A 25,316-nucleotide genomic window follows, 5' to 3' on the forward strand; every position below is an offset into this window, starting at 1 on the left:
TTAAATAACTAGCTAAGTTATATTTTAAAGTAGCTTATATAGAGATAAAATAATAATTATAATAAACTATAAGAGATCTTAGACTCTAACTAGAGAAACTAGTATAAGTATATATAATATAAACTTACTATATCTATAAAAGATAATACTATAGTATATAATAAGTATAAAATAAAAGAGATATATCTTAGGTATATTCAATAGGATTAATTTATAAATAGAAATCCTATAGGAAAAAATAAATTAGAAAATAATATATTATATACTAAAGGAATATTAAAGGTATTATAAACTATTTAAAAGAGAATTAAATACTAAGATACTTAAATGTAGTATTATAACCCTAGCAGTTATATTATATATACCCTATAAATTTTATATAACTTAACTTACTAAATTATAAACTTGCTTTCTAAGTTTACTAGATTAATTATAAGTAGATTATACTTATATAGGATTGTTATACTCTAAGAGTACTTATAATCTAGGGTTATTATAATCCCTAGAACTAAGTAATCCCCTAAGGATGCCTTAGGTATATATATATATATATTTACTTAGTATTAATTAATATACTTAGCTTAATAGCTATTAATAAAATATCTTTACTTAAATATGCCTAACCTACTTTATTTACTATTAAGAGATATAATACTTTGCAAATTGATTAATATTATATACCCTATAATCTTTATATAACTTAACTTACCAAATTATAAACTTACTTCCTAAGTTTACTAGATTAATTATAAGTAGATTATATTTATATAAGATTATTATACTCTAAGAGCACTTATAATCTAGGATTACTATAATCCCTTAATCTAAGTAATCCCCTAAGGATCCCTTAGGTATATATATATTTACTTAGCAGTAGTTAATATACTTAGCTTAATAGCTATTAATAAAATATCTTTACCTAAATATGCCTAACCTGCCCTATTTACTATTAAGAGATATAACACTTCGCAACCGCTTAGTATTACACGCCCTACGACTCTGCTAACATAAACTTAGAACGGACTAGTTTATCCCTTGGAAAACCCAACCGTCACACTGAAGCTATAGTTTAATGAATGCTATTTAATTCCTCTATATATTTCTGCAGCACCTTTTTATTGCTGTCTAGCTTCTCACACCCCTCCTTAACTGACTCAATGCGGTTAAAGATGAGGAGTAGCGAGTCCTGCAAAACTTTCGCATGCCTATATCCACAGCAATAAACGTTAGAGCAGTTCCCGCGAGGAGGTCCTCGGGCACCTCTTAACGTGCATAGGGAGATCAATAGCTTCACTAACCGGTGCAGCTCAGTATGCATTTCACGCTTCAACGCTTCGACTTCCTCGCTCGTCATCCGCGGGCTCATGGCCTGGGTGTTATCCGGTTCAATTGCCGTCTCGAGAGGCTCCCTGGTATCCTTGCCAGGAGCGAGGATGGACGAAGGCGGCTGGCGCCCTGTCAATCCAACTAGCCCGGTCATGGCTGGATGTGGACAATGGGAACCGGTAAATATATAGGACAGCTAGAAAGTATTATGGGAAGGTAACCCATATGAGAATTGTGAATGAAATGGAGCCGTCGAATATGGGTTTGTGAACCCAGCGGGTGCAGAGGTTGGGCTCAAGCATAGATGTAATCTGGGTCAGTGACGCAGGCCACGTTTCGCCGAGAATTGGTGGGACGTGCCCCCTCTTCGCTGATTCGGAAATGTTGTCATGGTGGAATTTTGGGTTCAGAATAACCTAAAACTCTCTGTACAGCTGCTGGAAAAATGGATTAGCTGTAGAAAACTTACGTTAGATCGCTTATGCCGTTCACACTCTATTACCAGCATGCAGGCGCTTGCCTCCCTGATCCTCACTGCGCGGTGGAGGCATCCAGTTGCTAGGAGCCCAACAGCCTTGTGGCGCACTTGGCAGTTTAGTGGGACCTTGAACGCAAGAATTGCCTGATTGGGAAGCCCCGCAAGAGGAGATACGGAGCTAAGGGTCCGCCTGATTGGCTTCCAGCATGGCTCGACCTACACACACACACGATACAGAACAATGACAGTCATCATGGTCGCTTGTCGGAAATGCCATCACAATGACATCCGCTCGATGGCGTTGGGACATTAGTAATTCGTATTTCCTCTCTTCAGCTAGAATTGCAGGTTTGTCAACGCCGCATGGCTGCATCTCTGACTTTGCCTCGTAATCTGCTTCGTGTCGATGAGAGAAGAGAGAGCGTGGCGGCGGACGCGGAAACTTGAGCCTTACGATACCTTCCACAAATTCCGGAACCGTGCTTGGTGGTGTTGTTTGTTACTTGGTCCGTCACACGATCCTTACCACCGTGTCCAATTCCCCTTCTTCCAACGCCAGCCCAAATTCCGGGATCCCCAGTTCCCGCCCAAAGTTGACCCAGTCCGTTGGGACAGGCAGCCTTACCGGTGCCTGCACCGACAGTGTAAGCCTGGGGCATGATATACATTTAACAACAACCTCAGCCAGGCATAATCTCGAGTACATTTTAGCGGTTTCAAACCCCTATTTCTATCCTACAAACTTCCAGCCACTATCACAATCACAAACACGGCCCAGCCTGGCTAGTCCCGATTGCGCCTTGACAGCTTATGTGCTTGTTCGAAAAAAGCTAGGCAGTTTCACAATATGTCATGTCACATCCTAGATACGGTCCGTGCACTCGGGGTCGAAGAGTGTGTGTGGATGGACAACCGACTTTGAGCGGCTCTGTATTAGTACATGTGATTTCTCTAATCTACCCTTCATCAGCAATATCGGAGATGTAACTTCGGTCCCCGATGTTGATATACTGCGTTAGATCACCATGATGTGTTCTTGGGGCCAAACCAACGCCCCTAACTGCAAAAGGTGGCTCGGTATATGCAGGTTGACAGGAACAGAAAAATTCAATCTCACTATCATCATCCAGTATTAAATCATACGTAATGAGTCTGTTGGTTCTCGCATGAATGAGCTGATATGATTATTCGATGAGCTTTTTCTTCATCAACCGTGAATAAATTCAAGGGAGGCCGATGTCAAACAGACGATATTGACATGCCGAAGTTGTGAGACTCGATAAGAATAACTGTTGTCAAGTTTGAGATATGATATAATTGATGCTTAGGCCCTAGGGTCTAGGATCTAGAACACAGTCTTGGCCTATTACCATTTTGGGCACGGTGCAGCGGCGTAGCCGAGGTCTTGTCAGTGAATGGCAGAGCAGAAACGGTTTCCCGGATCTTTTGGGCTTTCAATAGTCTGAAATAGAAAAATTGAATACCCATGAAAGCGAATTGGAGCTTAGCTGATCCCTGTCTCTGAGAAGTTGGTGTATGATCTGCCAAGGTTAGCTTTCGTTCTTATAATCTGATTGCCTCGCCCAGTCGCTTGTTAATCTTGAATTTTTATGTAGAATGCTGGGTTTTAGCCAAGGCAGTCCCTCAAGCCCACCGAACTGATTACCACGAATCCATCGAGGGACTGAGTTGATAACAATCCAAATCCGGATCATTGAACCCTCTTTTGCGTACCTCCTCGCCCAAAGAAGATCACCAGAAAGCTCCAAGTGGCAGAAAAACAAAGCCCATAATACAAGAGTCATGGCCTTCGCAGATGTCGCAGAAGACGCTGGCTACTTTAGGGCGCCTTCTTTCTTTGGATATAATGAGTTTGGAGTGGAGCGGTCTTGCTTTGACCTTACAGGGTATATACCAGATGGTCTACTTCCATGGGATTGGGTTGCTTCCCCTTCTGGATTTCTCACTACGAACTCCACCGGCTTTCAAGGCTCACATTCCTCAACGCCAGACTTCAACCAGCTCAGGAATACTGAAATTCCTAACCCCCTCTTGGACGAAACTGGCTTTGGTAATGTGCAACCATCATTCGCATCATACGCAGTCCAGCAGTCTTCTGAATTCATTTATCCCATACAAGAGACTCCCACAGCCGAGAACCTTACACCGAACTTTAGCGAAAACTATAACAGTCAAGGAAGTCTAGATTCCTTGAAAGCATCAGATCAAAGCCGCGCTCACTCCGCGCTGGAGCCGTACAAGAAGAAAGCACGTGGAAGGCCCAGACGAAGGCAGCCGCTTTGCGACACAAAGAGTCCACGAGAAAGAAGACCGCAGTTAAATAATGCTAAGAACAGACGGTATCTGAACGCTCTGGAACGAAACCGACACGCTGCTGCCAAGTGTCGTGCTCGCAAGCAAGATGAAGAAAATGCTTTGGCCTGTGAGGTGGAGATATTGGAAGCTCGGCATCAGCAACTCTCCTCTTGCTATAACGACCTCGTTGAGCAAGTTTACCACCTCAAGTCAGAGATTTTGAGACACAGCGACTGCGACTGCCCTCTCATTCAACAATATATTAGGAACGAAGCATACAAATCAGTGGATATCTTGAAGATAAATACGTCTTCTTCCAACGACATGAACATCACAATCCCACAGGGTGATGGCATTGGTGGCAACGATAATTCACAAGGAGGGTTAATGGAGTTATCTAATCTAACACAAGACTATACTACCACGTTCTCGGGCGCATCATGGCATTGACATCATTCTTGTCCAAAACGCAAGACAGGGTCTTGTGGTTGGATGAACAGGGGACGCGTTATATTCCTTCAGGCATTAAATTAAAGAGTGCATCTGTCGTCTTTGTCCGGGTGAGAAAGATTGAAAAAGAAAAAACACGTATTTGGAGCGTTGTAGGACAGGCTGAAGAGGGGACTGTTTCACATGCCTGACGATTTGCAGTCTTACTGGATTTGGCTGGATGCAGGATTGTTATTCCCCACCAACCAAGCGTCATAGCGTGTAGTTGCTTATCAACTTTAACCATTTTGCAAAACTGCGTCACCCTATTCTCCGTATTCCGGTCCAATGGCTACGCAATTCTAAAGGCTGAAGAAAGAGTGAAAAATAGTTTTTCTCTTCAACATGTGTAACAGCAATGGCACATGTGAATTATGTCAATCGAATAACCCTTTGTGAGTCATGGGTGGCATTTGTAAGGGCTGGTGATAACACGTTCCGAGACCACGATTAGAGACCACGATCAGAGACTTGTGATATAACATCACCGTGACACCATCATAAGAGCATTGGAAAAGGCCTCCTAAAGCGGAGAAAAGAGAGAAGGTTCTGATGGCTGAGAGAACAAGACTAATGAATTGACGCTAACTCACATATTTCCACTGATGTTATACCCCGCATGTGCTGTAAGACAAGACACCATCGCCTTCTGTTGAACCGAAGCTACCCTGTACAAGCTGGTTAGCGGTTCATTTCATCAAAAGGAACCTCAAAAGGTAAAGACAGATTCATCTGACTAAGAGAAGCTTCACTAGGCTTAGCGTAAGGCATCTATCCAAAAGAGGGAAATTGTCAGTCAGACAGCCAACTCAGACAGAACACAAGCACAATACAAACCTATTCCACATACGGGTTTGACAGTAGCCTCGCCATAGTGGCTGCTATTCTTATGAATATCCGTATCAAGCTGTGTAAGATTTGAGAGATTGAACATTAGGTGCCCTGCCGGTATTGTGACGGTAATATCTAACCACTATGCTACAGGCAAAATATTAAGTTATAACTTCTATTGTAGAAATTACAGTGTTGTTTACAGCTGTCTATAGGAACTAACGGTAAACCAAGCCGTGACATGTATTGCCTTGCTGGCAGGAGTTATGTGGGGCAAGGTATAAGCTGGAAGTTTATAATAACTTAGGAGATATTTGTATCGATACTCTTAAACACACCAGGCTCTCCTCTAGGACTTAATTTTGCCATTTTGGAGTTTGACACTGCGGATCAATACGCTGACATGGCTTTATAAGTGGTCAACTGGTGCCACACTTTAAATATCAACGCAGGTGAAAATATTTAAGCAAAAGGTTTCTGTTATGCTTGTATAGGGACTTTAGAGTGTTCAGACAAGGCGACCGGCGTGATAAAGAATACTACCTAATACATGTTGTAGGAGGGGGTCTCTAGTCAATAGCTTCCGCTACTATTTATCGTTTCTCATGGCTTTATATGATACCTAGCTACCTACTGGTATATATAGGTACCCTGAAAATTCAACAGAACCTGAATTTGCTGTGGCGCTTGATCACATCTCCAGTCTGAAGGCTGGTTAAGCAGTACGTTCCCTAAACACTCCCTCGGCCATTGAGCCCATGATGGGGTGCCAAAACTACTAGGAGTTAGTCCGACTGGTGTTGTCTGTAGTACGGCTTGTTGCTTGGCTGTTGATAGCTTGCCCTTAGAAGTTAGTTCAGAAATGCCAGAGTTAAAAAGACGAATAATGTTCAGAGATACTAGTTTTCTAATTGAAAGAAAGCAAATATGAAAGCATATAATTATTGAAATTAAAAGTTCTTTATGCTTCTCAATTGAGAATCCTCCTGAAGATGGTATTTAAGTAGTAATGTATTGTTCCCGCTCTGCACCGGAATGGCAAGAATATATTGCTTTCTATATGGCAGAATTGGATACGCGTAGATGTGGTCAAACATTTTCTGTTTAGAGACACAAAATGGAGAAAGGAATGGGGCGGCATACTAAAATGCTCCCAAAGATAGGTAGCCCCTCGTTCATCTTGAGAGGAAATGTAACATCTGACAGTGTCAATGGGGCGCCAGATATGCAAGCTTTATAAGTGATGATTGAATTTATTACTGCAATGGGGTATGATAATGCAAGGTAATCATCATAACACAGAAAGCGGCCTCAGGGGCTCGAGGTCAATTACAGACTGACAATACTGCTGTTTGGAAATTGCATTAAAGAATCGGCAACTTCAATCCTTGGTCTATAAGGATTATAAACCGCAGTCTCGTACGTCTGTAACTGCCCGATAGTCCTAGCTTCAATGGGAAGGTCATAATTTGAGCACTGTTCCTGTTGGGCTCGAGCGGGCTTAGGAGGGGAGTGGTCAGGTGAAGGCGCGTGAATCAACTGCGTCTGAGAGGCCACTGGCTGCTCGGAGTGGCTCATGAGGTATTGCATAGGGTGTTGATAATGACCGATGGACTGTTGAGGGTCTCCCTGTGCATATTCCGGCTTGTTTCCGGGCAGATATTCGTAAAAGTATTCCTGACCAATGGGACTGGAAACCGACGTTGTGGAAGAAGTGCTGGGGTTACTTTGAATTGAGGCTGTGATGGCCAATATTGAATACGGCAACTCCATAGGAGGTATTTCCACTTGTTTAGGAAGCTGGTAATGAGGTTGCGCAGTGTTAGTCATCGTTGCAACCCCCGGACGGCCCTGCTCGGGAACATAGTATATTTGACATGGCATGGTCGTGGTTCGACGGAGTGTTGGAGCACCAATATAATAGTTGGTTATGGGTTGGCCGTGGAACTCTTGATGTGCATTTGAAGGGGTGCCCTGTCGATTGGCATATTGTTGTGGCGCATGTTGTCCGTTGGCTTGTTGCTCAAAGTTGGCATACGAAGTTGCGCGATGTAACGGGCTGTGTGGAATCGTTGGCTCCATAGAAACAATATCATGAGGCGGCCAGATCATCATGGAGGGCTGGGGGGTCGAGGGAGGCTTATTGTCGTCTGAGTCTGAGGAGCAGTCGTGTAGGATGTCGTTGGGGCTCATTCTTTGTTGGTGCGATCTGCGTTGGTGCAATCTGCGTTGGTGCTCAACCATCGCATCTTTTCTACGGAACCTACATCATTTGTCAGCGCTTAGGGGAGACCAAGGCGTTCCTCGTCCTACCTTTTAGAGCAACCATCAAGGACGCAGTTGAACGGATGCGCGCCCGTATGGATACGTCGATGACGGGCGAGACTTGAGGACTATAAAACTTGATTAGCATTCAGTGGGCTTATAGGTATTAGTAGATGTATACATCAGAGAAACGTTTTCCACAGCTAATATGCTGGCATTGGTGCGGCTTCTCTCTAGTGTGTGTTCGAATATGAACGGTCAAGCCACCTCGCTGTATAAAGCTCTTTCCACACTCAAAAATCGGGCATGCATACGGTCGCTCACCCGTGTGGATTCGATAATGTCTTTGCAGATCACTTCTACGGTTGAAGCCCTATGCCAACTATTAGCTCGCTATTGGAAATCTGAAGGTGAAGACAAAGTTCCTTTCTGCATAATTGCCAATCGCATTGGAATGGACGAGCGGTAGGTTCTTTCTCTACTGAATTCATAACTTCTTTCTTTGTTGACTTTTGAAAGGCCTCGGCTTGATACTGAAAGGCAAGATAGCGATGGTGTTGGTTATGGATTAATCAAGTAATACCAACTACCATCTGGTAAGAGTAGACTAGAAATAAGCAACTTGACGCCAAGTATTGCAAAACTTCAGAAGAGAAGACTAGGTCGAGGGGCAACCAGTTTATAGCCGGCATAAGCTGGTAAAACGAAGTCAATGATTGGATAAGTTTTAAGATCAGGTGCGACAGTCGGTTTGGCAGATCCTGCCTAGAGTCTTGAGCCAACAGCTAAATGTTATGCGTTATGCCGCTCGTAGAAATGTAGAATTGTTGGTGTATTGTGTTTCGAGTACTAAGCCCGATACCAGTAGCATCTAAATGAATGGCAGATACAGCCAGGGTATGCGATGAGCAGGAACTAGCTGCTCGACTGAATAATGTCTGTTACTGTAGGTATTTTCTGATTTGTAGGAAACTGGAAGAGGTGCTGGGCCTTTCGTTCAATTCAGGCTGGTCGCCTGTCAAGGTTTAGGTTCTGGATGGAAGATCAGGAGGGGCTTTGCCATGTAAACCAGCCAGCCACAGGTCTCACAGGGCAATTCTTAGGATGCAGATGAGGCATATGTGACCTATTACAATTTCAAGCATGGACCATGATTGCAGCAGCCTAGTGAACTGTGGAGGCTACTGATTAACTGTGGATACCTATTTGAAGTCATGATGCCTGTAACACCATAAAGCACAAATACGCAAGGCCACTTATGCCGTTTCTGACAGTCACCCTTTTTCACCTGCATATGTATGAGACTAACCAATCCGCAAACAGTCCGGCTTGCAGCGCGTCTTCTATTTTGTGGCGTTCAGCACTCTATGATGTCACGTTTGTCGCGTAATGAGTGACTTTTTAAGCATACGGCAGTTATTCGGTTAAGGGCGACGATAGATGTAATGGGGTCTGCTCCAACTAACACAAGATTCATTTTCCCCCGTTATATCTCTGAACTCGCAAAAAGGCGGGGAAATGCTACTGATAGCTGATAAACTCCTACCAAGCCGGCAGACAGCCTTATGAGCAGACCGTAAACCCTTTAGCAAGGATCAACATGTACAACAGACACGCAGTTGCATTAACGTACCAATCGGGCATAACTCACTCTCACTTGCAAGGTGCTAGGTACCTGTAATACGTAACGCATGTATGCAGGGCCCTATATGAAACAATTGGTCAATCTTACGCCACAACTGAACCGGAGGGAATTATGACTAAGAAGTATCGAATTTCGATGTTCAAAACAGTATCTCATTTTGCAGGGCGATAAAAGCGCAAGAATGACGATATAATGTGCCGTCGGATTCCGGAGTTACATAAATGAGACAACAACGCTAGTATTTATGAATCAAGGGAAATTAGCTTAAACGAACGTACGGCAAAGCTACAAAAGACTAACCACTTTTATCCGTTCTAGTTACAGGCCGCTAGGGCAGTGACCGGGGGAGGTGAAATACCCTGTATGATGTATCAACATGTGGTACATGCTGGATGCCGGTTATGGAAATATGTTTCAGATCGCGTTCCGCCTCCCCGCAATGTTTGAGGGATTTTCATAGCACAGATAAGCGGCAGCAGTGAGAAAGTTGCTAATATATACATAAACTGAGAGAGTAGCAGCGTCTGATGGAACGATAAACACCTATATAATAAGATTTGGCTTCTTGATGTAATATGGTGCAAAAATGGATAAATACAGCAGAATTGACTTTATGATAAGGCGGCTTCTCTTTGTCAATAGGTGTCTGATTGAAAAGCAAATATTATTCTCGAAAAGAGGGGTCCATGCATGCGAGCTTAATCGACACGTTCGCATGTGACATCGCTTTTCCCGTAGATAAACAAGTTACGTATGCGCGTTGACGTTTAATTCGGCGAACTGACACTGTGCTAAGGGAAGGTAAGCTCCGCACTGACCCCTTCCCACAGCAGCCCTGTCGTCCCTTTTTTTCAGCCTCTTAATGCAACACGCTGCTTGTAGGCATATAAGCCAAGCTCTATCATACACAGTCCTTCTAAAGCTCTGCAAGGCTCGCTCTTTAAGACCGAAACATGGGAGATTAAATCCGAGCTACAGTATTTGCAGGACCGTATTCCACCTGCGGTCATAGTGGTGTAAGTAAGAATGACGCTCAATCAGGACGAGGTTGCAGAATCCTGCAGCTCTTTTTCCCACCAATGCATCTAGCCCCATTGATAAAGCGGGGCGATTAGAACTTACCCTAACAATACTGCCCAAAGTAGCGGGATGCATAGTTATATCGGAACCGGGCTTAATGGTGAAGATGTGATGCGCCCGTGTCCGAAGCCCCAACTGAAAAACTGAAACCGTGCCTTCTGGATACAGAAGTGATGAAGTTGTTCGTCATGTGTAAGAATGGTTTCCCCACGCCATTGGTATGGGAGACAACTAGCTTCAGCATGGAAACTCATTTGTATCTGTACTTAGCAATTATTTGCATTTAGCATCATATCATTTAGCATCTTATCATTTTGTGACATATCATTTTGTGACATATCATTTTGTGCCATAGCTAGTGGAGGGTAGACTGCTCACTGTCAGCTCAATCCTTTCCGCCTCTTGACATCGTACTATCAAGGGTAACACAGTAGCTAGCGATATGATCCCGTCCAAGCGTCTGGGAAACTTGGGGCTGCTGTCAGCAAACACACTAGTGCAGCCCAGACTCCCGGGACGGGTGGATGATGAATGGACAGATCGAGTCTCTGCCGGGCTAGTCCAACTATGAGAAACGATGGGATTAATGTCATCGAATGAGACATAATGCCCGGTCGTGGCAACGCCACGACCGGGTATGACCAGGTAGCTGGTAACGTGGCTCATCTAAACCATTTTTATCATGGCTATCTGCTAACTTTATCAAGTTTTAAGCAGACCAGCAGCCCCTTCTTCATTGTATTTCTCGTTGTCTGCTAGCCGTTATATTATTGACCAAGACTGGCCAACACGTTTTTGAAACATCTACGATGGAGTCCTTTTACCGCGTTGATGCTCCGCATAGTGTCTACGAGCACCCTTCCTTGCGTTTATCTTCGCTAGAGACCGGCAGTAAGTTAATACATTGCACCTTGTTGCCATTTGTCGTGATTGCACCTATTGGTGGCAAATTCGTTACCTTTACCGGAAGACTGGTTGACTTATTCAGATCAAGCATTAGGGGGAGGCAGAGCTCCGCTTCAGGAATTGACTACTCAAGACGCGAACCAGATCACCGTCCGTTCAGTCAAACGGGGACAGGCTGACGATCGTGTGTATGACGAACGTGCAAAGAAGCCCAAGATCTCTCACGAAAATCCCGAATTAGACTCCATTAATTTAAGTTCTATCTTATCGTTACCTAACCCTGGTTTACAGATTGACCCAAGGGATTCAGACACTATATCAGAGGATCAGCTACATGCGGGCTTGCATGCAATGTCCGTACTCGAGCTAAAAGCGCTAGAAGAGTCTGTGCTTAGCGCTTTTGAATATAGCGATAATGTTGTTGTATTAGGAGAGAAAAAGTTCCCTGTACCAACAGGTAGCGAAATCAACAGTTTTCTCAAGTTCAAACGCACCCATCCCGACTTGGGAGGAAGAGTTCATGTCCTCAAATACCCTCAACGAGCCATGCCAGATTGTTGGAATACGGCTGTACAAAAGCCGTCAGATCGGATCTTGTTGGCCTTCTGTACGTCATACATTGATGATTATAATCGAAGCGCTTGTTATAGCGCTGAGCATCCACAGCGTGTTCTATGCATCTAACATTCTATTTCCCATTAGATTGGTTTGCGATCTGCACTGGCAAGAGTCTTATCCCTGAGACGAATCCATGGCTTGATTTTGTTATATTCCAAAACAGTCCTGGAATCCGATCGGCTATCCTGTGCCTTGCTGCTGTGCATCTTCATGATCATGCCCCCGACAGAGGTAATGGCTATCGAGTGATCAGCAACAATGCATTCGGCTATCGAGCTATTCAATTACACAAGCGCACTGTTGCTTATCTTCGCAACCTCCTCGGCCGCAAGCAAGATGGGTCGTCCAGCGAGGTCATATCGTTGATAATAATTCTCTCCACTATAGATGCAAGTAATAAACTTCCTCCTTTATGAATTTTATGAACTAATCGATTAGACCCTGCGGATTGAGTATCGGATGAAGGCACCCTTTGAGCCCGCATGGTATCAGGGATTGAGACTGGCGGAGAAGCACCTTGACAAGATGAGGCAAAAAACTCCGTTCTGGGAAGAAGAATGCTGGAACCAGAAGATCCCGAAGAGCCTGAAAGATACCTTGCCGATGGGGTTGGCGGAGTCCCGACCGACCAGGCAAAAATGCTCTCAACTCACAAGCCTTCACGAAACCCACCCAACAAGCCCAACGGAAACCCCACCGATAAGCCCCCAGCACCCCCAGCTGACAAGATTTCGCATTTCTCAGGCTGTCGTGGTCGCTCGGGGAATCATCTTTGCGCAGGTAATGTGGAAACTACCTCAGCCAGAAACCTTTGTTCCAACGGAGGAAAGCCGTCGATTTAGCTGGTTGCTACAGCCGTCATCTGAGGATGTCTGGACGATCCACGGAGGATGCGGCGTTTCCCCAAAACTGCTGCATATCATGAGCCAAATTAATTACTGTGCGACAAGGTTACACCAGAATAACCAAAGCATTGTGGTGCCCATAACGGCAAAGAAATTACTCCAACTGCTGTACAAGCTAAAACCCACTGGGTCGGTCGAGCCTTCGATTGATTCGACTATGAAGATGATCGAACAAACAGCTTATGCCTGGCTTCTCACCGCGATCATATACCTTCAATGTCGGGTGCAAAGGTATAGATGATTGTGAAAATGTCATTCTTTCGGACAGTTGTGTTAACCAGTTTGTAGGTATCCCCCCAGTCACACATGTGTCAGCAGGCATTTAAAAGCCTTAGCCAAATGCATCCAAGCAATTCCGGCATCTGGCCCTTACTTCACTGCAGATGCCCCTATTCTGCCTGTATTCCTCCTCGGTCTGTTGTCCGTGGAGCATAAAGGAGTCGCGCAAGACTGGTTTGAGAGGGTACTTCAAGTGCCGGTCAGAAGTGTAAGTCTGGTCTTTCAATACATTTCACAAGATTCTTTTCTATCCTACTTTGACTTGTAACGAGAATCATGATTGACTTCCTTTAGACTGTTCCTCCCATCTACCAAGCATTGAAGCGAACATGGGAGTGGAAACAGATATGGCCTTCAGCCAAAAACCTACCTTATTCAATCCGAGAAAGAGAGCCTTGGTGGGAGAAGCTAGTTGATCGACTTCTTGATGAGGCGGGAGGTATGCTATGTTTTATGTAATTCAGGCTCAACTCTGTCATCTTCCGTTAACAGCAGTCTCTAAGGTAGCATAATCATAGAGATATACCATATAAACATCTTTATTTCGCTAACTGATATAAATAAACAAGAGCGGCTAAGGGCAGCACTGGTAGCCTAAATTGCTAGATAAGGGCCACCGTTGGATCAAGACCTAATACACCAGAGGAGGCGGTAGTATAGATAGTGTGTGGGTGATCTGTAAAGTAAATGATTTATATTACCTTTGAGGAAAGAAGAAATTACACCTTGAAGCGAGGTTATCTGCCTATTATCTTAAGCTGGCTTCCCAGTATGGAGTCCATAAGATATCTAAGGACAGGCTACAAGCGAGCGAAGGTTTATGAGTAACTGATCCAAAGCAATATGTGTTGTTCAACGGTAGGCCCAGGTCACTAGGAAAAGGGGTTCGAAAGCGGGGGACAGAGCAATAAAGGAGCCGGCAAGCCATTCCATTACTTCGATGATGTGCTTTGTCAAGTCGAGCTGGATGTCATTTTGAGGTGTACCACAAATGATTATCTTACCTCTCATCAGGAATGGCCTACTACGTCCAGGATTGTGGAGCAGCTGGGAGCTATCACTAGGCGCCTCACCGGGTTATTGTTCCCGCACATGCGAAAGTATGGCATCGTAACTGTTTCAGATGCCTACAAAATTTTAGACAGTATCTGTCCATCAAGTCGGAGTCGGAATAGCTCATCGCCCTCGATCATACTCGTGAGTGCATACTTGACCAGACTGGCGGAAGGGATCATCCCCGACTTCGACAGCGATCAAGCAGATAGTTTTGCTAAGGGGACGGTGGAGCCGCCTCTCGTTACATTTATTGAAGAGTCTCACGCAAGTGCGCATTTGAACGCAAAGTACATTGAGTGGATCTGCTCTGATGTTTCAAAGAGAATGGTTGAGCATTGTTGTATACAGTGGCGGAAAGATTTGAGGGACAAGGCCATGCAGACATATAGGGAGACGATGAAGTCGATCATCAAACTCCGTCAGGAATTCTGCCCGGGTATTGTTCAACGAAATGTGGCGTCATCGGTTCTCTTCAAAGGCAACGTTCTTGCAACTGTTCGAAGTGTCTGGTCCGACGAACTGGACAAGATAGGCTGGTTCAAAGATTCAGGTGACGGATCGTCTCAACCGTCATACTGGAGGTATTAAAGTCATATCACGACAAATAGAATTAAATCGCGAAAAGATGTATTTAGAGTGAGTATGGAAGGAAAAGTTTTTGGTATTATGACACCAGAGTTTGGCTATATAGAGTCGAAAGATATAATGCTAAGAAGGCATAGAGCAGTAGGGCAGTTAGTAGGTCGTATAGCTAGTCGTTTCTTATGATAATTCTAGGAATTATATCAAGTATAAAGAGAGCAATGATAGATCATTCCCAAAACTTCTAATTGGAACATGCCTAGGGTTAAGGTAAGGGTGGCGTTTGAGGATTTCTGCGGAGACAAGGTTGTTTGCAAAGCTACCTATAATGCAATGGATATGGAAAGTATAAAATAACTAAGTAGCATTGCCCTTGCTTCTTAATCTATTCTGGTGAGTTAACTGAGCCGGATGATATGAAGCGCATTATCACCCAGCACTGTTTATTAAATAAAGACATAAAAGTGCTATATTAAATTTGCCAGTAATTCGGATTATCCCTTCGAAAACATGACTATATCCTAGAAGTCTTAGTAAGATTCAACATTATTTCGAGAAAAAAGAGACATACTTATGTATCCCGACGAAAAATCCGGGCAATGATAGCTCTGAATTTTGTTCTATTCCAGCTTCTGGTGACAGGTTTAGAGTTTCTTCGGTGTTGAAATCCCACGACTTCTGAATATGAAGGGGGAAGATCCTTCGTAAGTCGACTCTTACGAGACCCAGTGAAACTGCAGCCGACACAACGGCATCCGTTTTGGGGCAAGGAACTGGAGGTCCAAGGAGTCTGTAAATCCATATAACGATCCATTCTTCTGATTGTTAACAACTTTGGGTAGTGGTGAGGTATCGGAATGCAAGTAGTTTCTGATTTAAATGGAGTAAAGAAGTTCGTCTTATCGCAGTTTGCATGATAAATCAGAGAGACTTAGGTTAGGGTAAAATGGTGGGTTTCGGCGAAAGGTGCTCAGCGAGACATTCGCCGAAAAGTGACGTACATAGACATTCGCCGATTCCACCTAAAGCTAGAGTCAAAGCGCCGCTTCGACATGGGCTGGCAGAGAAAATACGTCAGAAAGACCAGCGGCAAAGTATCCATCGATTCGCGCCAACGTCAGTAGCAACAATGGAGACACTTTGCTCTGGTCCCTTGTGACCTGACGCCAGGCCATCAGCATATCCTTGGACCTCGCCCCCGCTTCTTGTGTAGGAGATTGGATAAAGACAACCATGGCAAAACTTGACATAACCGCGAAACAGACATTCGACCCTTGAAATTTCTTAGCAAAGTCCTGAGAAGAATGGAATATAGCTAATACTTACAAGAATACCAAAACTCGTGGAAACGAGCAGGTGATAGGTTTTTGACTAGACTCGACAGGCTGGTAGCCCATGCCAAGGAAGACTGATGGAGGTTCTGAATGACTGTATGATGTGACCTAGTTCCATCGGTGGAGCTCCTTAGTGGTAATTCAAGATGTGAGAGATCCGGTATATCCCAGCAGAGGTTTTCTACATCACGCGACTGGAGTTCCATGAACAGAGACGCTTCAGCAAGCTGTTGATCATCGACAACAAGTGGCGGTACAGCTGATGGCACGATGGGTCGTAGAAGAGCTCTCCACACATACGTAACCAAAGTGGCGTGTGCGATGAGGATTGCTGCCGGATATGATGCCTTGTCATTGAGCATGCCATTGTTACTTGTTATTGTTGGTGACTCTGGGGCTAGCACCGAAGCGCGCCATGAGCTCAGTTGTTCGAATATGGGCTGCGCTGTCTGGATAGAAAGTGACAGGTTCTCTGAAAGCTTTTGCGACGCTTTCAACGAACTTTAATTAAGTTAGGCCATTGCATCGGAACTCAAAAGGAAGAAGAACGTACTAGAAGGAAGACTGCACCGAGTGCGCAATCACCGAGAGACGAGCCATATCCCGAAAGGGCCTCGTCAACTCAGCATGTCCAGTATCCGTACATGGAATAATCAAAGGAATGGTAAAATCATTATCTTCCAATTCACCAACATCCCACTCATCTTCAGAAATGTATGGAGGACGACCCATAAGTAATGATATCCACTTGTCCTCAGTGTATAAAGCCCACCACAGGCGTGCACGCAGCTGCTTTTCTTCAGCAGGAACGGCGCACATACGAGTCTCAAGATGTAAACCCAGATTCTGTGCTATACCTATCAAAGTTCCCAGCCAAGTCCACTTGAATGCGTCTGGCGCGGTGGTGAAGTTGTGATTCGTAGTTGCATGGAGGTACATAATACCTGCCTGCAAAACACTGAGATCTGGATTTCGTAGGTGTTCTTGTAGACTTTCGTGTACAATGTGCCAGACGTCTTTGCTGGGTAACTGTTGATGCATCTCAATGACGGAGAGGTGCTCATCGTTTCGGGCAAACGGTAAAGCAAGACCGTAAATAGCGCCGAGTAAATGGCAGGGAACATGTTCAAGGGCATCCGGACCGGGAAGTGGGTTACTGAGTAACTCCTGGCTAAAGTAAGTGGAAGACATAATAGGCATCAGAGGGTAGACATGTTTGTAGAACCTGGCGGATTTAGTTAGTCTATTCTTGTAAAGACCATCATGGCTATACTTACAGCTTAATAAGCCTGATGCCCCATGATACCGGAATGAGCCCTTTCAAACTGGATCTCAAAGACATGATCTTATTGAAAGTCGTCTCATTTGTCAACTTTGAGGTCACGATAAAGTGCACAGGAATCTTCTGCCGATTTGGAACTCCACCAATGTTGCGGAACTGCAGACCATAGAAGCTTCTGAGCCCATACTCGTCGAACTGACAATGACGTAGTAGCCACGGATCGGACTCGGAGGAGGATCCCAGAAGGATTGATGTCTGTCCCTGTATATCATCCAGTGACCTTGAGAATTGCAGCTGCGTTGAAGCTGTGACACTACCAAGTGTTTGTGCTTGATGATACGGGGCCTCGGTCTCGTGCGGGAACACCGAAGGAGTGGCTGCGAATATCGTTGGTCCATCAGACGCCAAGTGTTGTTCGGCTGAAACATGTTCTATATCGAACGAGTTGTCAAGGCCCAACGTATCATCATGGGGGACATGATTAACAGCTAGTGAATGAGCACTGCTAGAGACAGATCTAGTCCTACTCTGTCGTGTCGTGCGTCTTGATCGCCCTTCGAAACTACATTGAGTCTGAGACTGCGCGCATCGACGGCAGTGCGGTTTGCCATCCTCGATTTGACATCGAACTTTGCGGACACGGCATTGATCACAAGGTCGACGTCTATTATGGAGTCGATAGGTGCGTGTACTGGGTGTGTTGTGAGCACCGCCATCGTCTACTTCGCTGTTGTCCATGTCTAGCGCCGAGACTGGACGAACAATGCAATGGGTTAAATATTGAGTGAAGTTCAAATATGACTGATCTGGTTTAAAAGAGTGGAAGTTTAAAAGCTAATAGTGCTAAGTCAGCCGACATTGTTTATGATGCGGTACATTTGTGCCCTGGTTTGGCGTGTTCCCTGCTAACTGAGCCGCTACGCCCCAAAGGGCTAGCGGTTTACAAGATCACTAATCCCGAGGCAGAAGCTCGCTTGCTTCGATGTCACTCGAACAAAAGATGTGGAAGTAAATGCAGTTCTTGAATGTAAAATGTATGGAACTATGTACCAAATCCAAAACCCATGGTGAGCAAACTGTGCTTCCGTAACTATCTAGTAGAAGAACGATTGCCTGGTCAGAGGAAGAGAGCTCGCCGGCTCGGACTTCAGCGCCATTCCATCACAAGTGACAACCTGAGGAGAAATGGGGAATTAGCAGAAGTTAACATCAGCCTCAAAACGTACTTACTAAAGTCTCGGGATCAACTTCAACCTTCGGTTTAGCGCTGTTAAACTTGAGATCACTTTTCTTTACCGTTCGGCAGTTCTTGACAACTTCAATCTGCTTTTTGAGGTTGTATGAGTGAACGTCTCCGCTTTGTGAGATGCTTGCTTGAGAGACAAACATGACGCTCGACTCCGGATGCAGGGCCTGGAGGTCGGTCGGTCAGCAATTGATCATTCGATTATGGCAGTACATTACCCACTCCATACATCGTCCGGCCGATCAAAGGTTCGACATCTGCGACACTGCAAAGGGTTAGCATTCTACCATCATGATGAGGGACAGTAAAATTCTTACGCTCCGTTGGGATCGCCCTGTATGAAGATATTAGTAACTGTATTAGGTCATGGGGAAAACGAACTTACCATCTGTGCATACGTAATAAATCCCTTCTTCAGAACCTGGAATGGCTTCGTCCCAAACTCAGCAGGGTCCCAAATGACCAGGTCAGCCAATTTGCCTGCTTCAACACTACCAACAGCATGACTGATTCCTTGCGTAATGGCAGGATTGATGGTGTACTTGCTGATATATCGTTTGATACGGAAGTTGTCCGCACCAGTATCTTTGTCTTCAGCCAGAGCTCCGCGTTGGACCTTGTTCTTGTGCGCTGCCCTCCAAGTGCACACCAGTACCTCTGCTGATCGTCCCATGGCTTGAGAGTCTGACGACATGATACTAATCGCTCCGATATCATGAAGGATATCCTCAGCCGAAATGGTTTCCTCTCGGATACGGTTCTTGAGAAATGAGGCATCATCGGGATTGTCCTTAGAAAGACGGTGGCAGTTGGCAGCCATGTCGATATGCTCGTCAATCGTGTTTGTAGTGAAAGGCATCGTGGGAGTCGTGCTGCTAGGAAGCACGTTTGGATAAGCGACAAGCTTGATAACGTCAGGCGCATGGCCGCCACCTGCGCCTTCGACATGGTACACGTGAATGCTACGGCCTTTGAAGATTGCTGCTGTGTGCTCGAGAAAGCCTGCTTCGTTGAGGCCATCAGTATGGATATGGCATTGGATGTCTTGTTCATCGCAGACACTGTGATTAAAAGTTAGCATGATACATTCTAGTGGGGATGGGTAACTCACTTCAGACAGTTGTCAATTGTCGAGGGCGTGCATCCGAAATCCTCATGCAGTTTCAAGGCAATCACACCCGCGTTGATCTGATCAAGGAGACCGACCCTCTCGGAGTCGCTACCCTTTCCGAAGAGGCCGAAATTGACGGGCAGCTGATCGCACGCTTGCATCATTTGTCGGATGTACTTCTTGCTCGCGGTACCATTGACAGCAGTAGACGAGGTACTGTTTACGTCAGTATCAAATTAAACTTGAGTTGAAACGCTTAAACGTACCTCGGGCCCGTACCGCCTCCAAAGAGAGTCGTTACACCGGATGAGATCGCCTCGAATGCCTGCTGGGGACAAATGTTGTGGACATGAGTGTCAATTGCACCAGCGGTAACGATCTTACCACCGGCGTCGATGATGTCCGTGTTTGATCCAACTACCATGTTATCAGAAACACCATCCATTGTACTTGGGTTACCAGCTTTTCCAATGCCAACGATAGTACCGCCTTTGATACCAATGTCAGCCTTGAAAATGCCAGTCCAATCGATGATGACAGCGTTGATGATAGCCAAGTCAAGACAATCAGCATCGGCACAGCCGCTTGCGGCTCCCATGCCATCACGAATAGTCTTGCCGCAACCCAATGTACACTCGTCACCATAAAATGTGTAGTCTTTCTCAACTTTGGCCCAAAGGTCAGTAGACGCAAGACGAATCAGATCACCTGTCGTGGGGCCATAAGCAGAGGCATACTTGTCTCGACTCATTGAGCATGGCTGAACAACGTTTTGATCCTCCAACGCTTTAGGCGAGTGTAGATAGCCCGCCTGTTGGAGTTGCTGCAGGATGTTCTTGACGCTGCTACGGTTGACCGGACCTTTGGCAAGGCCACTCCCACCTTGGATAACCTTTAAGCCTCCAATTTGAACCAGAGTGACGTGTTTCGGCTCATTGGGTTCGAAGCGCAGAAATTCGCCGGCTGGAAGGTCTAGATGGTAGCCGTAGGTCTTTTCACGATCAAAGTCGAGATCGGGGTTCGTTTCCATGAAGTGAAAGTGGGATCCCACCTGAGCGATTAGTCATTTTGATGCATATGCAGTCTTTGATGCATGACTTACATGAACGGCACGAGTCCCTTTGTTCGTGACAGTGAGTCTCACTCGGTCACGCCCGGCATTGAGAATGATGTCTCCAGCCTCCGCTGGTCGGATAGCACCTGGCATTGCCAAAGGATGAAAGTCTGCCTCGTTGACAGCGGGAAACAAGTCATCAGAGGGAACTGGAATGAAGCTTCCGTAGAAAGCCATCTTCAAGTCGCCGTTGTCAGTACTGATTGGATCGTGGATAGTGATCAAATGAGTTCCTGTCTCGAAGGTACCTTCGACCTGCATCTGTTTAAGTGTAGCAACGACAGATGGATGAACATGTCGTCGGCCCAGAATAACTTTGCCAGCTTTCATGAGATCGGCAACAGAGTAATCTTCATTGTGGATGATCTTAACAAGTTAGTAACATCAACAAGCGGTAATTTAGTAAATGAGAATACCTCTTGAAGGACGGTAGCGATGAGAGCCTAGAAGAATTAGTTCTTGTCAACATCTGTCTTGGAAATTCGACTTACACTAGACTCCAGATGGTTCAGTTTCTTTCCATGAGCCAGTCGCTTCTGGGCAAGATGGCCGGCCTGAGAAAAGACAAGCTTCTCAACCTTGAAGGAATTAGCATTAATAAAGTCCAGCGGCTAGAGTATTGCGTACCTCGCGGGGTGTGTAATGCATGCTTGCAGGTTTCTTGGGGTATATGATAGATGGATGGACTTCTGTGCCAGCGGTAGACGGTCGAGATAGTTATCCTGAGGGCGTGGGTATGCATGACACAAGTTAAAACATTCCGCCTTTATATCAACTTTATATCATAGCTCTATTATGATGCACTTAAATCCATAATTGAAATCTCAGTTGTAAATTCGGCGAAATTAAACAATTGCGGCGATCTATCTAACTAATCAAGGCTTTCGGCGAAATGGCGCCGAAAGTGAGAGGCAAGGTTTAATTGATCCACATATCGATTCAAGCCAAGGTTTGTACCTAAGGACTTCTGTTGGAGTCAAGTTTGCTTGCTCAGCGAACGCGCTCAATCTATAAGATCTAGGGAAATCAAGCCGAGTTTGATTACTACTGTCGAAGTGGCTTTGTAACATACGTAAATTCAGACACTATCGATTGGAGTAAGACTTTGCTCAAGGGTTACGCAGGCTTCCACCATGACTTCTACCGCGTTTACCCCAAGGAAATGGCGTTTTAGCGTTTGTCAGTGTCTCGAATCCAATAAATAGTGGATGTTCACTAATACCCGCTGGACGCTGACTCAGTAATACGTTCTTAGTAGAAGGCATTTTGTGACCCAAATTGAAGGCCAGTGCATTGTAAGCTGGTTCTAACACTGCTGGAGTTAGCGGGCTAGTTAATATTCTTGGTAATAGTATAGGCACTAACTTGGATTCATAGTGTCGGGAATAGTGCCATTGCACAGCCACTTAGGAATAGGTTTCTCTTTTGAGTCCAGTGCAGTATGTAACTCGAGGGCCGCCTTAACACGCGCACCAACGTCGGTGGATCTCCACACGTCCATACCCTGGATACGCAGCGTCTCGGCGATGTGGGAGATGGATGAGATGCCAAAGCTGGTGTGGGCAAAATCTCGGCAGGTCTCCTGCGTGATGCCACTAATTGGGAAGGTTTTTTGATTATACCAGTATTTGATAATCTCCGCCGTGGTATTGATCCGACCACGGCCTTGCACGGGATACTTCCCATCCGAGGTCAGGTAGATATACGCAGGAACCCGGTCGGAGAACAACCCCAAGGACTTTTCATACAGAGCTGCATCTTCAAGGAAGACGGCAGCCCCTATAGTAGACTCAATCATCACTACGAAGTATCAGCAGATCCGCCAGTGACAGTAATACAGAAGAAGTGTACCGACCTAGTTCCCAGTTTCCATTCTTCTGCGGGGCGCCGTTCTCGATGAGGGGGATGTAGGCGTGTCGTAGCATGTCAGAGAACGTCTTGATACTCTTCTTGGACCAGTGTTGATAGCTCGAGCGCATAATTTCACCCGCACGTACCCAATTAGCGGAAGACCAGGCCGCCTGCAGTGGTGCGTTGCTGTTGTTGTGACCTTGGATCGTGCTAGACCAGGCATCCATATAATGGATAGATTTCTCAGCATAGTGCTTGTCCTTCGTAATCCACCATGCTAATGCGTTCATGTATGCCGCCATGGAATCCTCGCGCTCCTGATAACACCCAATGTTGGGCGTCGACGTCGGTCCGCACTCGACTGTCTCATATGGCTCGGCCGTTCGCGTAGGCGAGATGTACGACGAGTTAAGCATGGAATCCAATGCCTCCGTCCAAGGATTCTCCTTAGCCTCGATCCTCTTGGCAATGTAGTCGAGCTGCGGCCCGGAGACGAAAACTCCTGGATGAACCCATGTCTTGGGCGAGTTGGTTGGAATGGGAAAATAAGGAGTCGCGTTACTATCACTCGCCGCATGTACAGATTTAAGGGCAAATGAAGCTTCCAAACCAAGCATCATGAATTGGAGCTTCATCTTGTTCGTGAAAATAGTAATAATTTAGATTGGTAGACATGCAACAGTACCGCTAATTACAATAAATATTATAGCCCTAGTAGCTATTTTATCCCGCATCGTTGTATACTAGTCTCGCTAGGGTTACAATAGCTGTCTAATTACTAAGCTAGACAAATACAAGGGTAAGCATTTATAAAACTATAGTAATAGGTCTCTTTTTTTAATCCGGAATAATAGTTTCCACCAATATTATCCTAGAAGAATACGAGATTTCTCCACTAATTAGCTATTAATATTAGTCCACTATGTAAGCGCTCGTGCGCAGAAGTTTAAGGACTTATAGAGCTAGTTTTGAGTCTGTGGTCCATTAAGAAAGTCATTCCGTCTCGGAGTGAAGATGTTCATTTGTCTCCTGCTTGATTCGGATCGATTCTCGACATCGTGGACAAAGACAGTCTTTGAAAGATTATAATTGCATGAGTTTTCCGTCGGGTTGGATAAAAGTATGTCCCTCTCCTCTTCAAATGTTATATTTAATCTTACTATACTTCTATCGATGACTAGGCCAATATTGAAAAAGACAAGTCAAGAGCGGTACTACGACAGACCTTGGCCAATTACACCAAACAATATGTTCCTTCCAAAGCCACATTGACGACATCACCATCAACTACCGTCAAATTGTGTTTTCTTTGCGAGTCTGACAGAATCTCCATTTTCCTGAGATTAGGTTCTAAAGCTCACTTACCCAACACTTTCTTGGTTGCTCTTGTTGCAAAGCTAATCCTCTTCTTTGAGTCCTTGGGTTGGGTTTATATCAGGTGCCTTTAGTCCCTGCTTTCAAATTTGGTAACCTACCGATACTCATGGCTGTTCAAGCCGTGTAATTATAGCATTCCGTATGTACGTTGACAAAATATTTTTTTTTGAAAATGATGGAGTAAGAAGGCTATACTTAGGGGATTCGCAGGGTTCCACTCATGACTTCTACCGCATTACCCCCAAGGTGAACGGTTTTGACCTTACGCTCTCCATCACCGTTCTTCTCAACCACAACATCAACCAGAATTAAACTTTCCCGACCCATCTCAACACCTTGAGTGATTCTAAATTGAATGTAGTCATCAGATAGCCTGTGAAGTGCCAAATAGCAAGCCAATGCACACGCAGCACTTCCCGTAGCAGGATCTTCCATTGTGCGCTTGACGAGTCTTGTTCGCACCTTTTGTAGAATTCCATTCCCATCGGAGGATCTTTCGCTGTTGAGAAGTACAAAGTAGTATCTTCTTGAGTCAAAGTCATGTTTCCACCCTTCATCTTGCAAGTCTCCCGAGATGTATGACATCGCTCCGATCTTTGCAGCGGCCAACATATCCAGAGATGGTAATTCGATTAGCGCGAAAGTCATTCCGTTGACAATGCTGAACAGTCGCGCGCCAATCTCAGCTGCAGAGACTTGAGCGATCTTGTTATCTGGACCAGCTTCATACTCGGGCTGAATGAGACGATGGGTGTGAAGTCGCACGTTGTGTGGAATAGCGGCACGTGCAGAGCCAGTGGCATCGAATTCAAGGTCAATTTCTCCTGCTTTCACAACCATGGCCTTGACACCTTGGGAACGGAGGAAGATTGCAGTGCCGATTGTTGGATGGCCAGCAAAAGGCAGTTCCGCTTTCGGAGTGAATATGTCAATTTTTCTCCTGCTTGACTCGGATCGATTCTCAACATCGTGGACAAAGACAGTTTCTGAAAGATTGAATTCGCGGGCGATGCGTTGTTTTTGGTCTTGAGTGAGAGGGGGGCACTGGCTCGGTGGTGGGATTGTTACCACAGCTAATGGATTGCCCTCAAAGGCAGTTTTTGTAAAGACGTCGAGAGTAGTAAACGTAAGACTCATTTTATTTTATTGAGTAATTGATGAGAGGAAATCTACCAGCGGTTACAGTTGTTGTTTAATTGTAATCGTATTCACTACCGTATGAACT

At 45.1% G+C, this 25,316-nt stretch overlaps 9 protein-coding genes across 9 annotated transcripts; 3 read left to right on the forward strand and 6 right to left on the reverse strand.

Annotated features, from left to right (window-relative positions):
* Window positions 1–639: 639 nt before the first annotated feature.
* On the reverse strand, window positions 640–1,480 carry EDB82DRAFT_469657 (uncharacterized protein; the record flags this gene model as incomplete). The annotated part of the gene is made up of 3 exons (XM_065607930.1): window positions 640–682; window positions 726–737; window positions 1,155–1,480. The coding sequence occupies 3 exons, from the start codon at window positions 1,478–1,480 to the stop codon at window positions 640–642; spliced, it is 381 nt and encodes a 126-aa protein (XP_065465205.1).
* A 627-nt stretch (window positions 1,481–2,107) lies between these two features.
* On the reverse strand, window positions 2,108–2,966 carry EDB82DRAFT_482068 (uncharacterized protein). The gene has a single exon (XM_025732509.2). It carries the CDS (start codon window positions 2,470–2,472, stop codon window positions 2,158–2,160), a length of 315 nt encoding a protein of 104 aa, XP_025591427.2. The 5' UTR covers window positions 2,473–2,966; the 3' UTR covers window positions 2,108–2,157.
* A 300-nt stretch (window positions 2,967–3,266) lies between these two features.
* On the forward strand, window positions 3,267–5,009 carry EDB82DRAFT_482070 (uncharacterized protein). The gene has a single exon (XM_025732508.2). It carries the CDS (start codon window positions 3,608–3,610, stop codon window positions 4,568–4,570), a length of 963 nt encoding a protein of 320 aa, XP_025591426.1. The 5' UTR covers window positions 3,267–3,607; the 3' UTR covers window positions 4,571–5,009.
* A 1,728-nt stretch (window positions 5,010–6,737) lies between these two features.
* On the reverse strand, window positions 6,738–8,308 carry EDB82DRAFT_564119 (uncharacterized protein). The gene is made up of 4 exons (XM_025732507.2): window positions 8,131–8,308; window positions 7,887–8,078; window positions 7,754–7,833; window positions 6,738–7,703 (listed from the first exon to the last, which is right to left on the reverse strand). Exons 1-4 carry the CDS (start codon window positions 8,194–8,196, stop codon window positions 6,770–6,772), a joined length of 1,272 nt encoding a protein of 423 aa, XP_025591425.2. The 5' UTR covers window positions 8,197–8,308; the 3' UTR covers window positions 6,738–6,769.
* Window positions 8,309–11,167: 2,859 nt separating this feature from the next.
* EDB82DRAFT_564120 (fungal-specific transcription factor domain-containing protein) lies at window positions 11,168–13,709 on the forward strand. The gene is made up of 6 exons (XM_065609788.1): window positions 11,168–11,321; window positions 11,419–11,943; window positions 12,039–12,343; window positions 12,393–13,090; window positions 13,148–13,346; window positions 13,433–13,709. Exons 1-6 carry the CDS (start codon window positions 11,240–11,242, stop codon window positions 13,595–13,597), a joined length of 1,974 nt encoding a protein of 657 aa, XP_065465206.1. The 5' UTR covers window positions 11,168–11,239; the 3' UTR covers window positions 13,598–13,709.
* Window positions 13,710–13,981: 272 nt separating this feature from the next.
* EDB82DRAFT_469662 (uncharacterized protein) lies at window positions 13,982–14,782 on the forward strand (the record flags this gene model as incomplete). The annotated part of the gene is made up of 2 exons (XM_065607931.1): window positions 13,982–13,996; window positions 14,153–14,782. 2 exons carry the CDS (start codon window positions 13,982–13,984, stop codon window positions 14,780–14,782), a joined length of 645 nt encoding a protein of 214 aa, XP_065465207.1.
* A 1,028-nt stretch (window positions 14,783–15,810) lies between these two features.
* Window positions 15,811–21,511, reverse strand: EDB82DRAFT_542611 (uncharacterized protein; the record flags this gene model as incomplete). The annotated part of the gene is made up of 15 exons (XM_065609358.1): window positions 15,811–16,049; window positions 16,103–16,611; window positions 16,664–17,281; window positions 17,388–18,144; window positions 18,388–18,412; window positions 18,529–18,567; window positions 18,623–18,805; window positions 18,861–18,903; window positions 18,956–18,972; window positions 19,024–19,699; window positions 19,750–19,965; window positions 20,016–20,800; window positions 20,852–21,229; window positions 21,355–21,441; window positions 21,491–21,511. The coding sequence occupies 15 exons, from the start codon at window positions 21,509–21,511 to the stop codon at window positions 15,811–15,813; spliced, it is 4,593 nt and encodes a 1,530-aa protein (XP_065465208.1).
* A 372-nt stretch (window positions 21,512–21,883) lies between these two features.
* Window positions 21,884–23,416, reverse strand: EDB82DRAFT_570067 (chondroitin AC/alginate lyase). The gene is made up of 3 exons (XM_025732502.2): window positions 22,719–23,416; window positions 22,229–22,663; window positions 21,884–22,175 (listed from the first exon to the last, which is right to left on the reverse strand). Exons 1-3 carry the CDS (start codon window positions 23,347–23,349, stop codon window positions 21,973–21,975), a joined length of 1,269 nt encoding a protein of 422 aa, XP_025591420.2. The 5' UTR covers window positions 23,350–23,416; the 3' UTR covers window positions 21,884–21,972.
* Window positions 23,417–24,212: 796 nt separating this feature from the next.
* Window positions 24,213–25,285, reverse strand: EDB82DRAFT_482083 (uncharacterized protein). Its single transcript, XM_025732501.2, has one exon. It carries the CDS (start codon window positions 25,226–25,228, stop codon window positions 24,287–24,289), a length of 942 nt encoding a protein of 313 aa, XP_025591419.1. The 5' UTR covers window positions 25,229–25,285; the 3' UTR covers window positions 24,213–24,286.
* Between the last annotated feature and the right edge of the window lie 31 nt (window positions 25,286–25,316).

Source organism: Fusarium venenatum (genome assembly GCF_020744135.1).
Source record: "Fusarium venenatum strain MPI-CAGE-CH-0201 chromosome Unknown EDB82scaffold_1, whole genome shotgun sequence".
Taxonomy (NCBI): Eukaryota; Fungi; Ascomycota; class Sordariomycetes; order Hypocreales; family Nectriaceae; genus Fusarium; species Fusarium venenatum.